The sequence below is a fragment of the Patagioenas fasciata genome, chromosome 5, assembly GCF_037038585.1.
Source record: "Patagioenas fasciata isolate bPatFas1 chromosome 5, bPatFas1.hap1, whole genome shotgun sequence".
Taxonomy (NCBI): Eukaryota; Metazoa; Chordata; class Aves; order Columbiformes; family Columbidae; genus Patagioenas; species Patagioenas fasciata.
The window spans coordinates 33,445,973-33,461,619 of NC_092524.1; the positions used below are offsets into that span (position 1 = coordinate 33,445,973).

The 15,647-nt window shown below is 41.4% G+C and overlaps 1 protein-coding gene across 1 annotated transcript; it reads left to right on the plus strand.

Annotated features, from left to right (window-relative positions):
• Positions 1–1,095: 1,095 nt before the first annotated feature.
• On the plus strand, positions 1,096–14,107 carry MED6 (mediator complex subunit 6). The gene is made up of 8 exons (XM_065839670.2): positions 1,096–1,232; positions 4,954–5,113; positions 8,260–8,351; positions 10,856–10,938; positions 11,639–11,747; positions 12,201–12,316; positions 13,017–13,044; positions 13,608–14,107. The coding sequence occupies exons 1-8, from the start codon at positions 1,211–1,213 to the stop codon at positions 13,736–13,738; spliced, it is 741 nt and encodes a 246-aa protein (XP_065695742.1). The 5' UTR covers positions 1,096–1,210; the 3' UTR covers positions 13,739–14,107.
• The last annotated feature ends 1,540 nt before the right edge of the window (positions 14,108–15,647 follow it).

Here is a 15,647-nt window from a genome sequence, read left to right on the forward strand (position 1 = left end):
GAGTGACTCCAACATGTTGAATGAGACAGGAATCCTGGGGTGGGGAGCGGAAGAGTATGTGGTTATGCAGTTAAAGTCCGTCTCATAATGCATCTGTACAGTACAAGAGGATGAAGAGCAAGTAAGCAGCATCAGCTCTGGTTTGTCCTAACTGTTTGATTGCTCTTGTAAATAATAATAATAACAATAACAACAACAACAACAATAATAATAATAATAATAATATCCCTCTCTTTCACTTTGTATACCCTATACACATCTCTAATGGAAAGGGAAGAAATTCCATCACCAGTTACCACCGCGAGGTGTCATCAGCAAAGTGGTGAGCTCCAGGGTCCCTTCACAGACCCCGTGCTCCCAGCGAGGGAAGGGTTGATCTCGGCAGCCCTCTGCAGAGGCTCAGGTGAGATGGGCACCTGGAGCTGTGCTCACAGGATGGGGAGGTATTCCACGCTCTGTGCAGCAGATTGGTAGATTGCGGCTCCTAGTTTAGATAAAAAGCTTGTTTATCCTCAGTGTATGTATATTCTTCCACCCACTGAATGTTGTTCTTCACCCTATAAATGACTGGCAATGTCACTTAAGAGTGAAAATGCCAAGGAACAAACCTCAGGACAGGAACCGTGCAATGTTCTGGTGGTGTGATCTCAAACATTCTGTATTATTCCCACGCAGAATCTGAATCAGAGCTACACCAGCCAATGCGACCAGGCTGGGTGTGATGGTGAGCAGGAACCTGCCGCCCTCATCTCCTCCACTTTGAAAGTGAACAGCAATTACCAGAGGGTCAAGGCGAGGTGAATATGGTTGTAAAATGCCCGTATTTCTGGTTTTGAGCAAACAGCTCAGAATCAGCATTACAAACGCATTTAGTGTTTGTCACTAACACTGTCATTCCGGCTACTCATGGGTGAAAAGCCGGTCACCTTGTGGCTGTGATGCAATCAAGGTCATCAGCCCCGCCCAGCTCCGCCCCGCCCAGCTCATCCCAGCCCCGCCCAGCTCATCCCAGCCCCGCCCCGCCCCGCCCAGCAGGGCTGACCCAGAAACGTCCTCGCCCTAGCTGGCCCCGCCCCGTCCCTTTCCCCACCCCGCCGGTTGCGGCGCCACTCTCGTTCCCCGCCGCTCTTGCCGGCGGCGCTCTATACCCCGTTTCCGGTCCTCGCCTCCTCTCCTGTGAGGGTGGTAGGCGGAAGTGTGCGGCGCGGTCATGGCGGCGGTGGATATCCGAGGTAGGGCTGGGGCTTTATGGGTCTGTGCACGCTCGGGGCTTCCCGCTACCGGTCCTGGCGAGGCTGGGCCACTCCGGGCCATTGAGGGCCGCCTCCGTGTCGCGCTGTGAGCCGTGCTCCGCCGCCGGGAGCTCCGGGGAGCGCGGAGGAGCCGCTGCCGCCGTGGGGCTGAGGGAGCAGGGTGGTGTGATGGCCGCTGTCCTGGTTATTGGCGTGCTAATAGCATTCGCTCCAAGGAGCGTCCAGATGACTGGAAGAGCAGGTGCGGCCGGAGCCATGCGGTTTGTGGAGCTGTTTCTTTATTAATGCTCGTCTGGGGCAGTGGGGCTACTGAGTTTGTTTGTATGTGTTTGAAAAGTCTGCACAAGAGGGTTTAGCATCATTGTTGGTCGATTTATGTTTTGAGGAGGAACCGTGAGGAAAAGCTGTGTCCAAAAAGCGATTTTGCTGGGCGTGAGGCAGATTGGGAGGGTGTGCTCAGGGACACCTGGGAAAAAAAAAGAAAAAAGCCTCCCTTCTGCTACATTACTGCCTTTTCGGGTGGAATAAGGAGGTCCTGGGGTGAGACTGTAACATAAAAGAAAATCTAGAAAGGAGAGCTTTAATTCTGAAATATGGAAGAAAGTGGGAAACACTGGCATGTGTGGGACTTGCACAAGAGTGAAATGTTGAGTTTGTCTCGTTTCTTACAGCACTTCGGGTAGATGTGATGAGGCAGGCCAGGTGTTAGGACAGCCTGAAACACAGCTGAAGTAACTGAGAACAGGAAAAACTTCGGCAAGAATTCAGGGATATGAACAGAAAGAATGTTTTGAAGAAGAAGGGGTGGTATTTTTCTCTATAAGAGCACCTGAATGAAGTCTCACTGAAAGCCTGTGTGGTGGAGTCTCAGAGTGACCAAGAGCAGAGATTTAGGGAAAGCACCTGAGGGGTTAATTTTGATAATACCACAGAGGTTTTCTCTTCTTTTCCTTCACGTTCTTTCTTAATGATGTTTGTGTCCTGTTTGCTTTTCTGACAGCCTTGTTTCAAATCGCAGCAAGGAGCTACATGGACAATTAATGGCAGGAGTGCTGTATTAAATTATTCACCATTTAAGCTCTCTCTGAATCTTCTGTGGTTCATAATATTGAGTTTAAAGCCTGATTTTTAAGCTGTCAGACTACTTTTCATGTCAGTTTGTGAAAGACTAGTGTTGGGCTTTCAACTGATGAGGCCAAGTACAGCACATTGTGTTAATTGATCTGTTATTTCTTATTTCATGGTTTGCTGGCTCATCTCCCAAATTGTTGTGACAATCGTGACAGATTGGTAGTGTTGTCAGAAGCACTTTACTTCTCCATCTGTGATGCAAATCCCACAAAAAAAGCTTTTGAGCAAGATGCCCTGTTTTTGAAAAGAACAGGGAAGCAGGAACACCATCCTTTCTCATATCCAAAAGAAACAGAAGTACCTTCTTCTTAGTGAGAATAAACATGCATGTCAGTTCATGGATGGTTTTGTTTTTCCTCCACTTTTTTTCAAGCATGGTTTGAGAACAGTCTTACTAGTTACAAAGGCAATTGTTGACACTGAGCAGCTATGGATAATTGAGCCTTGGAGCTTAACTTTATATGCCGTTTTACGATAAATTTATCACTATATACAGCATTATGGATATATATACACATATACACACACACACACATATATGTATATGAAGCTTGCATGACATTCCTCCTGAGAAATATAGTTAATCATAAAAGCAAGAAAAGTTTGTATTTGAAATGTAATAAGAGAATTTATTATGGCAAGAATGCAAGCACTTAAAATTTTCGTTTTGTTGGGAAGGAAAGCTTGTCTTTTGGTTTTGAAAGGCATTTAGGATAATTAGCACTACCACAACTTAAGTACTTCATAATGGATCTTAGAACTGTGTTTTTGAGATTTCCTTTTTGTAGTGAGGAGAGAGAATAATGTATGTGAAATAAGATGAATGGCTCTAGACTTTTTTTTTTTGTTCCCCCCCCTTCTGTGAGAGAGTTAGGCTAGCAATTCTGAGATTAACAAGGCAAAATGATTTACACATGACTATTTATGCTGCGTTTTTCTTAGCTTGCTGGGCAGCTAGTGTTACTTTATCAACTGTTCCTCAGAGAAGCTGCTAATAGTATATGAGCTGACACTTTTGGAATTGATCCAGTCATCCCTGAGCATGCAGAGTTGTCACAGAAGTAAAATATTCACAGTGGAATGATAAGTGGGAGTTCTGGGTGTATATATAATGTGTGAATGTAAGGGAATGGTTCCTGTGAGAAGGAAATTTTAGTTCTTAATTCAGTTTTCTGTGACTTCTCATCACTTCTGTTTTTTAATTCCAAACAACACATGCCTTTGTTTCTTGCTTTCTAGTGTCTTGGGAACTCTATTTGCTGCTGCAATTTAAAATGGGTGAATTTCAGGGTTTTTCAGGGTGCATCATGGATCTTCAACATTAGCAAATGTGTTGACTATAGGACGAATTACTGACACTGGTTTCTTTGGTCTTGAAGAACATAATTTTGCTGCAGTGTGATAATAAAATCCAGTGATTTTAATTCAAATATCCCAGATCTGTAGGAACTTATCTGGTGTATAATGATTTGCAGATTACAATGTATATTTTGTTTATAAAGCTTGCTGTTTTATGTGATTGTTAATACTCCTTGGTTAGATTTCTGTAATATCCACTTGAGTTAAGGAACAAGAAATTTGCTGCAGGCAATTTGGCAGATAATTGTAGAATCAGGAATAGAATCTGTTGTTTCAGACTACTGGGAAACATCTACCCAAGATAGCATCTTTGTGTATGTTTTGTTTTGTTTTTTTTTTAAATTATAGATTTCACCCACACTAAAAAAATAGTCTTTGAAATATAACAGTATCAGCTGCTATGATATCATACAGATAAGTATTTTAATAACATAATTTCTCAGAATGTTAACAATGCCACTACTTTGTTTCGTTCAGTAGTTTACTCACTGGCAAAAGAAAACTCTTAGTAATTAATAGATCTCCACAGTGTTTTACCAATTTTCAGTATCATAGTTTACAGCCTGGGAACTCTTTTTTTGTAAGAAAGAAACTGTTTTTAATGTAACCAGGTTCAGGTTTAGTGTGAGTTGTATCACTTCCCTCCCCACCCTCCAAATTGATCCTAGCTTAGTTTAGTATCATATAATACAAGGTTGGAAGGGACCTCAAGGGTCACCTGTAAATTCAAATTACCAGAGACCTAGTTTTCAAAGGGAACCATGCTTTGCCTTTGTCTTTCTGCTAAGCTAATGCCGCAGTTCGTAAAATAAGCTGTATATAATACTACAAAGTAGATGTAGTATGATAATATTATATACAGTATCAGAACTAATTAACTCCCACCAGTGCAGCGCACACACATGTGCACACAGACACTGCTCACATTCTCAAACCATAAAGGTATAACAGGAGCTAGTGGTCAAGGAAGGAGAAGTGCAGTAATAAAGACTATATTTACATTGCGTACCTACAGAGAACTGCAGCAGATTAAAGGATATAAATTATTAATTGAACTCTGTGAAACACATTCTTGATTAGAACTGGTTTGTGTGAGGCTGTGTTCCACCTCCTTACCCTGATATAATCATTAACTGGTACCGATTTATTCTTGGGAATGTTTGTAGTGTTTCTGGCTGCTTTTGTACTCAGTGCAGATTTCTTTTCTCAGATAATCTCTTGGGAATTTCCTGGGTTGACAGCTCCTGGATTCCAATACTAAACAATGGGAGTGTGTTGGACTATTTCTCAGAGCGAAGTAACCCATTCTATGACCGAACATGTAACAATGAAGTCGTCAAAATGCAGCGGATGACCTTGGAACATTTGAAGTAAGTTGTAATTCGAAACTGCTACCTGTGCAGTGTCCTTTGTTCCTCTTTCCAGAGGCTTTGGTGGTCAAATAGGAACGTGCTGGAAACCTCCTTCTGTTCTGTGTTTTTTAGTTCTGTCATTTGCCAGGGAGCTCAGATCTTTTGTATTTGCATGTGTTCTGCTTCCCCTTATGCTGTTTCAAGGAGGTGTTAAGCATGAATGATTATGTGTATATCGTGAGATTCCAGTCAGTCACCTTCCACGTGTTTCTTTGAATTAGAAAAGCTCTCTTCTCTCACCTTCCTAGCTCAACAGAACCCGAGTAGTGGTAATGTAGCTAAATATGTTTCTGTGGTGAGTAGGGTTTATGTCAAAGGATACTTAGAGTTCATAAATAGTGAATATCCTGCTGGCTGCATGCCATAATTAGTACATAATTCCTCCAAAGAGCTGGCTTTATAGTATAGATAATAAAAGCAGTGAGTGTTGTAAATAAATTGATCCCAGGTGGTTGTGTAATGAGATTGCAGCATGCACAAGTTAACTTTCCTTGCAGTTCCCCATCTGCAGCACAAGTGAGATATTTGAGAACTATTTAAAGACTCCACAATGTGATAGGGAACACGCAAGCTGAGCTGGAAGTTCATTGGTAAAATCAGTTGTGCTCAGATGTGGTTGTGGAGGGGCTTTTGCGTCAGACATGTATCACAGAATCACAGAATGTTAGGGATTGGAAGGGACCTCAAAAGATCATCTAGTCCAATCCCCCCTGCTGGAACAGGAACACTTAGATGAGGCTACACAGGAATGTGTCCAGGTGGGTTTTGAATGTCTTCAGAGTAGGAAACTCCACAACCCCCCTGGGCAGCCTGTTGCAGTGTTCTGTCACCCTCACTGAGAAGAAGTTTCTTCTCGTATTTAAGTGGAACCTCCTGTGTTCCAGTTTGTAGCCATTGCCCCTTGTCCTACCAGTGGTTGTCACTGAGAGGAGCCTGGCTCCATCCTTGTTACACTCACCCTTTATATATTTGTAAACATTAGTGAAAGTCACCCCTCAGTCTCCTCTTCTCCCAGCTAAAGAGACCCAGCTCTCTCAGCCTTTCCTCATAAGGAAGATGCTCCACTCCCTTAACCATCTTCGTTGCCCTGTGCTGGACTCTCTCCAGCAGTTCCCTGTCCTTCTGGAACTGAGGGGCCCAGAACTGGACACAATATTCCACGTGTGGTCTCACCAGGGCCAAGTAGAGGGGAAGGAGAACCTCTCTCGACCTACTAACCACCCCCCTTCTAATACACCCCAGGATGCCATTGGCCTTCCTGGCCACAAGGGCACAGTGCTGGCTCATGGTCATCCTGCTGTCCACCAGGGCCCCCAGGTCCCTTTCCCCTACACTGCTCTCTAATAGGTCATTCCCCAGCTTATACCGGAACCTGGGGTTGTTCCTACCCAGATGCAAGACTCTACACTTGCCCTTGTTATATTTAATTAAATTTTTCCCCGCCCAACTCTCCAGCCTGTCCAGGTCTCGCTGGATGGCAGCACAGCCTTCTGGTGTGTCAGCCACTCCTCCCAGCTTGGTGTCATCAGCAAACTTGCTGATAGTACACTCTATTCCCTCATCCAAATCATTGATGAACATATTGAATAATACCGGCCCCAGTACTGACCCTTGAGGCACTCCACTAGATACAGGCCTCCAGCTGGACTCTGCCCCTTTAACCACAACTCTCTGGCTTCTTTCCTTCAGCCAGTTTGCAGTCCACCTCACTACCCAATTGTCCAGATTGTAATCCCTCAGTTTAGCTGTAAGGATGCTGTGGGATACTGTGTCAGATGCTTTACTGAAGTCAAGGTAGACCGCATCCATCGCTCTGCCATCATCTATCCACCTGGTTATGTCCTCATAAAAGGCTATGAGGTTGGTCAAGCATGACTTCCCCTTGATGAAACCATGTTGACTGCCCCTAATGACCCTCTTATGCTTGATATGCCTTGAGATGGCACCAAGGATAAGTTGTTCCATCACTTTCGCAGGGATGGAGGTGAGGCTGACTGGTCTATAGTTACTCAGGTCCTCCTTCTTGCCCTTTTTGAAGACTGGAGTGACATTTGCTTTCCTCTAGTCCTCAGGCACCTCTCCCATTTCCCAAGACTTGGCCAAGATGATGGAGAGTGGTCTAGCAACGATTTCAGCCAGCTCCCTCAGCACCCGTGGGTGCATCCCATCCAGACCCATGGATTTATGGATGTCCAGATTGCCTGATTGCTCCCTAACCCAGTCCTCATCAACTGAGGCAAACTCCTCCATTGTCCTGATTTCCTCTGGGGCCTCAGGGGTACGGGGCTCCTCAGGACAGCCTCTGGCAGAGAGACAAAGGCAGCATTCAGTAACTCTGCCTTTTCTGTATCTTCTGTCACCAGGGCACCCACTTCGTTCATCAGTGGGCCGACGTTGCCTCTGGTGTTAGTTTTATCTGCCATGTATTTGAGAAAGCTCTTTCTGTTGTCTTTGACCCATCTCACCAGGTTTAATTCTAAGGAGGCCTTAGCTTTCCTAGTTGCCTCCCTACAACCTCGTGACAACAACCTTATATTCTTCCCAAGTGGCCAGCCCCTCCTTTCGTGATCTGTAAACTCTCCTCTTCCACTTGAGCTTACCCAGCAGATCACTGTTTAACCAAGCAGGTCTCCTGGCTCCCTTCCTTGACTTCCTACGTGTCGGGATGCTCTGATCTTGAGCTTGGTAGAAGCAGTCCCTGAACACTAACCAACTATCTTGGCCCCGTTTACCTTCAAGCAGCCTTGCCCATGGGATTTCCCCTAGCAATTGTTTGAAAAGGCCAAAGTTTGCCCTGCTGAAGTCCAGAGTTGCAGTTCTGCTTGCTATTCTGTAGATAGTCACATCAGACGCTGGTCCTCTGTTTCTGTGTTACCTTTCTTGCTGTTTGTTAACATGTTCTACTGAAATGTTGTGTCAGGTGGTTGTATCTCCCTTTGCAGCTACGTTTTGATAGCTTAAGAAATCCTATGTCTTTATTTGCTGCACATGATATAGAAGAGCTTCCAGAGTATCAGAACTTTATGCCAGGCCATTTGCTAGCTTTTCACATCCTACGGATTTTACTTTGAGGAAGATATTTATTCTGGTTGCTTCTTTTTCAGCCAGATGGTTGGAGTGGAATACATCCTCCTTCATGCTCAAGAGCCCATTCTCTTCATTATCCGGAAGCAGCAAAGGCAATCTCCAACACAAGGTAAGGTCACTCAGTTCTTGTCACTGTTCAGAAGGCTGATCAGTTAGCCTCTTTTATCTGTTCCTGATTTGTGTTTAAGCACTTCTGGTTCCCCTTTATGCCTTTATTTTAAATCTAAACAAAAAGGTATGAGGCTTTGTGGTGGCATGGAGATATTTTGGCTGGCAGAGTGACCTCTAGTGTGCTAATAGCAGGGATTGCCATCTTGTGGTGAAATATGAAGAATGCAATAAGAAAGTGCTGCCCTGTGTTAGATATATTTTACTGTGGGAAATTTATAATAGCGTTCATGCCATGTTGTATTTATCTGTTAGGCTATGCAGGAGTTCTTATTTAATTATTTGAATGTAAGACTAACAATATGCTTGCTTGGGGTTAATGAGCTTTGTTTGATTTGAGCTAATAATCTGAAGTGGCTAGTATGGGATTGATTTATTTATTGTTCATTCATTTTGCTGAACCATGATTTCCATTAGCTAGGGAGAGGGATAGTTCATCCTTCTGTTTGTGTCGCATCACTCTCTTGTTTTGCACTGTTTCCACCTTGAACTGTGCAGTGGTTATACAGCTGAGTAGGATCTTGTCAGTAGAAGACCATGACCCCTGTGAAGAATTACCATGAGATACTCCAAATGCTGGTTGATTTGGTTATTCCTTTGAAAACTGAGTATTTTGGAATAGTGAGGGAATCTTGTGACATCAGCACCAATCTTCCTTAGTGTCACTGATGACCTTTCCAAGTTTTAAATTAAATACCTTAGCACTTTTTTTTTCCATTTGCATGCAACTGGCTTCATTATTTCTTTTTAACCTTAAATGTGCTTGTGCATGTGTGATTATTTAAAAAAGTAACCACATTTCAGTAGTTATTGGACTGTCTTCCATGTTACTGCATGTATATCTGAAATAATTGGGTTATTTCAGAGTTACTCTACCCTTCTTATCTGTAAAAGTTAATGCTAGATATTTCTTAACAGTTTTTTTTAGTGACTTAGGCTATCCGTATGTATTTTGGTCCTGTGCAGGATTTTGCTGTTTCTAGGAATGCTTCTTATTTGCTTATATCAGGTAATGGCTTCTTTATATTGCAGTTTTGTACTGAAAAAGAGTCCTCCTTTTAATAGATTTTCAAGTTGTTTCTTTATTAAAGGTTTTGAATCTAGCTTTAAAAAGGTGAGTATGGAAATATCATGCAGCCCTTAAAAAGTGTCAAAACAGGAAATTAAGTTAAGAGTAGAGTTGAAATTTCCACCATATGTGCGTTCAGACTTCCTCTGTAATGCAAATGTATGTTTGGAACTTAACTGGGACTTGTTTCCCATTTTGACTGTACAGATTGTGCTAGATACATTGCTGGAATCACATAGTTCCCTAGGAACTGGTGCAGGTCTGTCTTATGACTTCCGTGTGTGTGGGTTTTTTTAAAGTATATTTATATTTTAAATTCTTTAAGCCAAGTTTTTGCCTGTTTGAAGTGGTTTTGGAAAAAATCTTCAGATGCACTGACTACGGAGAGTTACCTGTCTAGGAAAGTACAGAGCTGTGAGACAGTAAAGCTTCTGTTCTCTCTCTCACTTCATTTCTAAGAAAATGCTGAGAATCCTCTTTCTTTTGAGGAGAAGTGGGTACTGACTCTGATATGCACCCAACTGTCTTGGTCTGTTAATTTAGGCAGGTGTCCAAGCTTCCTAAAGTGCAAGTAGTGGATGAATTGGGTCCTGTCAGTAAAAAAGTTGAGACAGAATGTATTAACAGACATGGAGGAACTGGGACAAAGGTGCCGCAGGTAAGATCCTTAGGAATGTGAAGCTGATAGCATCGCTACAGTTTCTCAACTGAAGAATGTTTGGCAGAGTATTACGAAGGCAATTGTCGTGTTCCTCTGCTGCAACGCTAATGAAGTTTTCATGGGTCAGTAGAGTTTCCAAATCTGATTTAGCAAATGCCTTTGAAAGATTGTATTTTTTGTCAGAATACTATTTAGAAAGGCATATTCTGTGTGTAGCTGCCATCAAGTCTGGGAAATCAAGCTAAGAAGACTGTACAAATTGAAGAAAGCTGAGGCCAAAATAATGAGATGTTGTTTTGGGTTCCTACCAGTAGCAAAGGCAAGTGGAACTCTCCCAGTGCAGTTCACTTGACTCCTCTTGGGTTGCTCTGAAAACCTCAACTCTTGTAAGGTCAAATAGTTGTCCACAGTAGGACAGGACTTAAAGCTGATGTTTTACTCTCTGTAAAGCAGACATTGTGTGCCTGTTGTTGTTGTGGAGTTGTTTGTTTGTTTGTTTTGTTGTTGTGGTTTGGTTTGTTTTGGGGTTTTTTTCCTGTATCAGTTTGTGGCTACTGTGCAAATAAAGCAACTTGAAGGAAAAAGTTAAAAAGAGAAAATTTGGTGATGAGATGAATATAGCAATTTCTGCTGTTCCTGCTGAAATTCAGCAACAAATGCAGAGTCTTCAGCTAGAGCTTTAAACTGATCCCGTTTTTTTGTTTTTTCCCCACAGTTATGCCGATGGCTGACTACTATATTATTGCTGGAGTGATTTATCAGGCACCTGACTTAGGGTCTGTCATTAACTCCAGAGTTGTAAGTGTTCTGAGCATTTGATGTGTACCAGTCTATATCTGCTTTTACTTTTGGCTATTCCCCGGGCTGTTTCAGCCCCTGTTTTGAGCAAAGATCTTGTGTAGTATACACTAACTTAAAACAAACGCCACTGCTTAATATGGTACATATCCCACATGGAAGTGAAAGAACCTGGGAGGGTGCAGTATGGTCCAAAAAGTAGGATACATTGTTTAATGATGAAGGGTCAGAATAACTGAAACTACGCAATTGATGGAACAGCATGAAGTTTGAAGAATCAGAAGAAAAATTAAATGACAAATACGTATGAAATAGTAATTAAAAACATATTCAGTGAAGCTTGGTTTGGAATGTTAACATTAATGTAATGTTTCTCTTTAAATGAGGTTTATGTTTTAAGTTGATGTGGTATTTCTTTTTAAATTGCATACTTGAGTTTGTTTTGATTTCTTCTGTTATAGCAAACTACTACTTCTGACTACCTGAAGTCAGGAAGTTTGTCAGTTTACAAAAGCACTTCAGAAAAGGTCTTGTAAGAGCCTGTTAGATTACGTTCTTGGTCCAAAACTAGATGTCCCATGTCCCCTTCTCAGAACAAAAATGGATATAGAATACAAATTTTAAAATCCCTGGTTTCAAAAATTTATATTGTATTTTCTTCTTAAGTTCTGAACACTGTCTTATGTTCTTGTTCTTGAAGCTCACTGCAGTGCATGGAATTCAGTCTGCTTTTGAAGAAGCTATGTCCTACTGTCGCTATCACCCATCCAAGGGCTACTGGTGGCATTTCAAAGATCAAGAAGAACGAGGTATGATTCCTAGTTGCTCCTGTGCACTTTGGGAGAGGGCGAGTAATGTGGGGAAAAGCTTGAGGCAATGCATAGTGATGGTGTAGAGATGAGGTTGAGTGCCTGTCTGTCTGAAGGGTTGGTGCTCCTTGTCAGATGGAAGGAACGTTGCTTTTTTGTGCTAGTGGGGATGAACATCAGACATGGGTGGGAGATGAAAATGGTGAGCTGTGTGTCAACAAAGTGAGCAACTTTTCAACCCACTGGACTCCAAAGTACATTTTAAGAAGCCAAACCAGTTTGCAAGGAGGTAAAAATCATCCTTAATCTGTCTTCCACAAAGAAATAACTAATGTTAAAGGGAAAATGTAGCTGAAGTTTAGAGGAGAGGCAAATACCAACTTGTCATACAAGGAGCTGCTGAGAGAACAGAACTTTTAATACAGCTTCCTCTTACATTTCTATGACTTGCAGAGAAAGCTAAACCAAAAGCCAAGAAGAAAGAAGAACCAAGTTCTATTTTCCAAAGACAACGGGTAGATGCTTTGCTTTTAGACCTAAGACAAAAGTTTCCACCCAGATTTGTTCAGGTATGACACTTACAGGCCATAGTATTACTGTAACTTAGAACTTCAGGCAGTTCTGAGCACTTGAACAGCTGAAACTGAATGGGAATTGTGCTTTTTGCAATTATAACATCAATTAGATAATAAATTTGAAATGGAAGCCTCTGATTGCAGTGTAGAATAAACTACGAGGAACAAATTTTGGTATACAAATTCTTTATCTAATCACAGAGGGTCTGTTCTTATCAGCCATCAGATTTTGCTGCTGCTTCCAGTTTCCTCCTTTATGAGCTCAGTCAAGCCACCACAGCTATTTTGTTTTAGTTACTCCATTGTTCTGGAGGCTTATTGATTAGTGTGGAAATTCTTGGCATCCTGTGAAGTTGTTGTGATTACCTCTGATTGTCTTTAGTATCCATTTGTTCCACCAGGTCTTCTGCTTGGGAACAAAGGAAATAATGTTGACAGCATCTCACAAAACTGTTTACTCCTCAGATGTGTATTTTTTGCTTTAGCACTTTTTAGTTGTTAGAGAAAAAACTGGATGTTATAAAATGTTAACTGGATTTTGTTTAAAGTGTATTTAGAGATCTCTTCTACCCTCAGCTCTTACGTACAAGGGTCATTGCTTGGTTTATATTACTAAGTGAGTAGCAGGAAGGGTTAAGAATTATGACTTTTGTTCCACTGATGTGTTTATTTTTTTTTTCTTTCTCCACCACAGCAAAAGCCTGGAGAAAAGCCTATCCCAGGTAAAACTCTAATATTCTCACAGGACTTAAAAATTAGGCTCTATATCGCAGTGTCTCGCAGTTGCCATATAAGCTGCTTGCTTCTGCTGCTGAAGTGGTTAGGAATTCTGGCATTGCCTAATTGTGCAAAGTGCTAGATAAGAATTCTCTGTGACAGCCAGAGTGAAATTGAAGAATAGTATATTCTGGTCCTGCGCTTCCTGTCTGTAAGGGTATACTGCCTGGAGGTCCAATTGCATGAAGTGATCTTTGAAAGCAGGAAGAGGGTAAAAGGGCAACTGAGGGAACAGTCTGATCAGTCCAGTACGTTAGTGATTTTGGGTGCTGCTACAAGCTTGAAGTGTGGGAAGGCTTTGAGTTGGCCATAAGCAACCTCGGAATAGGAAAACCTCTTCAGTCTATTCCACTTTTTTACCTTTACAGGTATTAATTTAGTCCTTGGCTATTCTTATACATTTGAAATTAATTTTGCCCCTTTGACATCAACAATATTTAAGTGCTCTGAACAGTATTTTAAGAATAAAAATTGGAGGTTTAACTTTCTTTTGCTGTTGCTTCTTAAGTGGATCAAATCAAGAAGGAACCAGAACCAGCTCCTGAAGCTATCAAGCCAGAGGAAAAAGAGACTGTAAAGAATGCTCAGCAGAGTGCTGGCACTAAAGGACCACCTGAAAAACGGATGAGACTCCAGTGAAGGGAGAAGTTGTTACACTTCTGGATTAGTCCAGTACCTGGAAAACAGGAGATTCTGGCTCCCCTTTCTTTATATTTAAGCTCTTCAACTGAGACTGATTCGAGGACTGAAATCCCTGTAACAGCTTTTTTTGTAGAAACCTGTCACACAAATGTAAACATCAGGATATGAACTGCCTCAAAGAAGGTGTTATCAGTCTTCATCATATTTTGAATGTTGGATTCTGAAGATGGACGTATTTTGCAGACTCCGGAAATCTTTACAAACTCTTACATCCCTTACATCTTGTTTCCTATGTAAAAAGAAAAACCTTTATGTATATAAAAAAAGATATGAATTCTTGGCAAATAAAACTTGTGAGTGTTGGAATGCCTTCCTTAAATGCTTACTTTGTCGGTAGCAAATATATCATATATGCTGGAAGCATTTTTTTTCCTTGAATATCAGAATATATTGTGTGCTATTTTGAGGAAGAAAAGTTCAACTAAAGGATTTAGGCTGCCTGCTATAAATTGCTGTGCCTTTAGTATACTTGGGATACAGATAAAAGATTTGATAACTGGAGGCCGAAATCTAACTAATTAGATGTCAGACTGCTCTCAGTCTCTAAATGTTCTTGGGCACTCATTTTACTTAATGGCTAAGCTGTTTTATTTATTATAAAAGCTAGTGTTCTGTGAGTGAGATTTATGATGGCATAAACAGCCTAAAATGTCTTGCTGTTGCACACTCAGTGAAGCTTATATTTCTCCTTTTTTCACTGTAACTCAAATATATGAATTACATCACTTCCTCTGTGCTTCTAGCACTTTCTTGCTGCATTTGATCACCTTGATTAGTCATCTGCCTTTTAGACCTGAGGAGGTAGGTCAGTGGAGGCGAAACATCACTGACAGCTCTACACTTTGCTATTTAAGCATATTGGTTACACAAACCTTTCTCTTTTCATCTATTGCTGAGAAATGACTATTGGTTTGGGTTTTTTTTTTTCATTGAAGTAATGGAGCAATCCTTGAAATATAGAATCAGAGAGTACCACATTGGAAGGGATGACAAAGGTTATCTGGTCCAACCTTTCTTGTCAAAAGCACAGTTGAGATAAGATGGCCCAGAACCCTGTGCAGCTGAATCTTAAAAATGTCCAATATATTGGGGAACCCACCTGCTTTCTTTTCACAACTGTTACCTGCTTTCTTTTCACAACTGTTACCTGCTTTCTTTTCACAACTGTTACCTGCTTTCTTTTCACAACTGTTACCTGCTTTCTTTTCACAACTGTTACCTGCTTTCTTTTCACAACTGTTACCTGCTTTCTTTTCACAACTGTTACCTGCTTTCTTTTCACAACTGTTACCTGCTTTCTTTTCACAACTGTTACCTGCTTTCTTTTCACAACTGTTACCTGCTTTCTTTTCACAACTGTTACCTGCTTTCTTTTCACAACTGTTACCTGCTTTCTTTTCACAACTGTTACCTGCTTTCTTTTCACAACTGTTACCTGCTTTCTTTTCACAACTGTTACCTGCTTTCTTATATTAAATTGTAGTAAGCAAGGAAAAGGTCTGTACATAGCAAACAAAATGTGGATAGGAAGACTGACACATGGTTAGATAGCTGTGTCAAATTTCTTTTGAGGTTTTAACAGACTCTCTTCTGTTTCATTAACTAGTAGTTGTGGATAGCTACTGAATGGTGGTAAGAACCATCAGATTTTTGACCTGTAAACCAAAGCTTTAACATTGAATATGTAGATGAGCCAATAGCTGTTTGCTGTTATTGCAGATACAGATGTAAAATTCATATATCAGTGTACTTAAGTGTGTATTGGCTTTATTTCATAACTGAGTGCGTCAAGTTTGAACAACTCTTTCTCCAAATGTTGGTGGAATTAGATAACAAGCTCGTGTGA

Coding starts and splice junctions, on each gene's coding strand:
- MED6 (XM_065839670.2), top strand. CDS start 1,211: ATGGCGGCGGTGGATATCCGAG. Junction 5,114..8,259: donor ATGACCTTGGAACATTTGAA/GTAAGTTGTAAT, acceptor CTTCTTTTTCAG/CCAGATGGTTGGAGTGGAAT. Junction 8,352..10,855: donor AAGGCAATCTCCAACACAAG/GTAAGGTCACTC, acceptor TTTTCCCCACAG/TTATGCCGATGGCTGACTAC.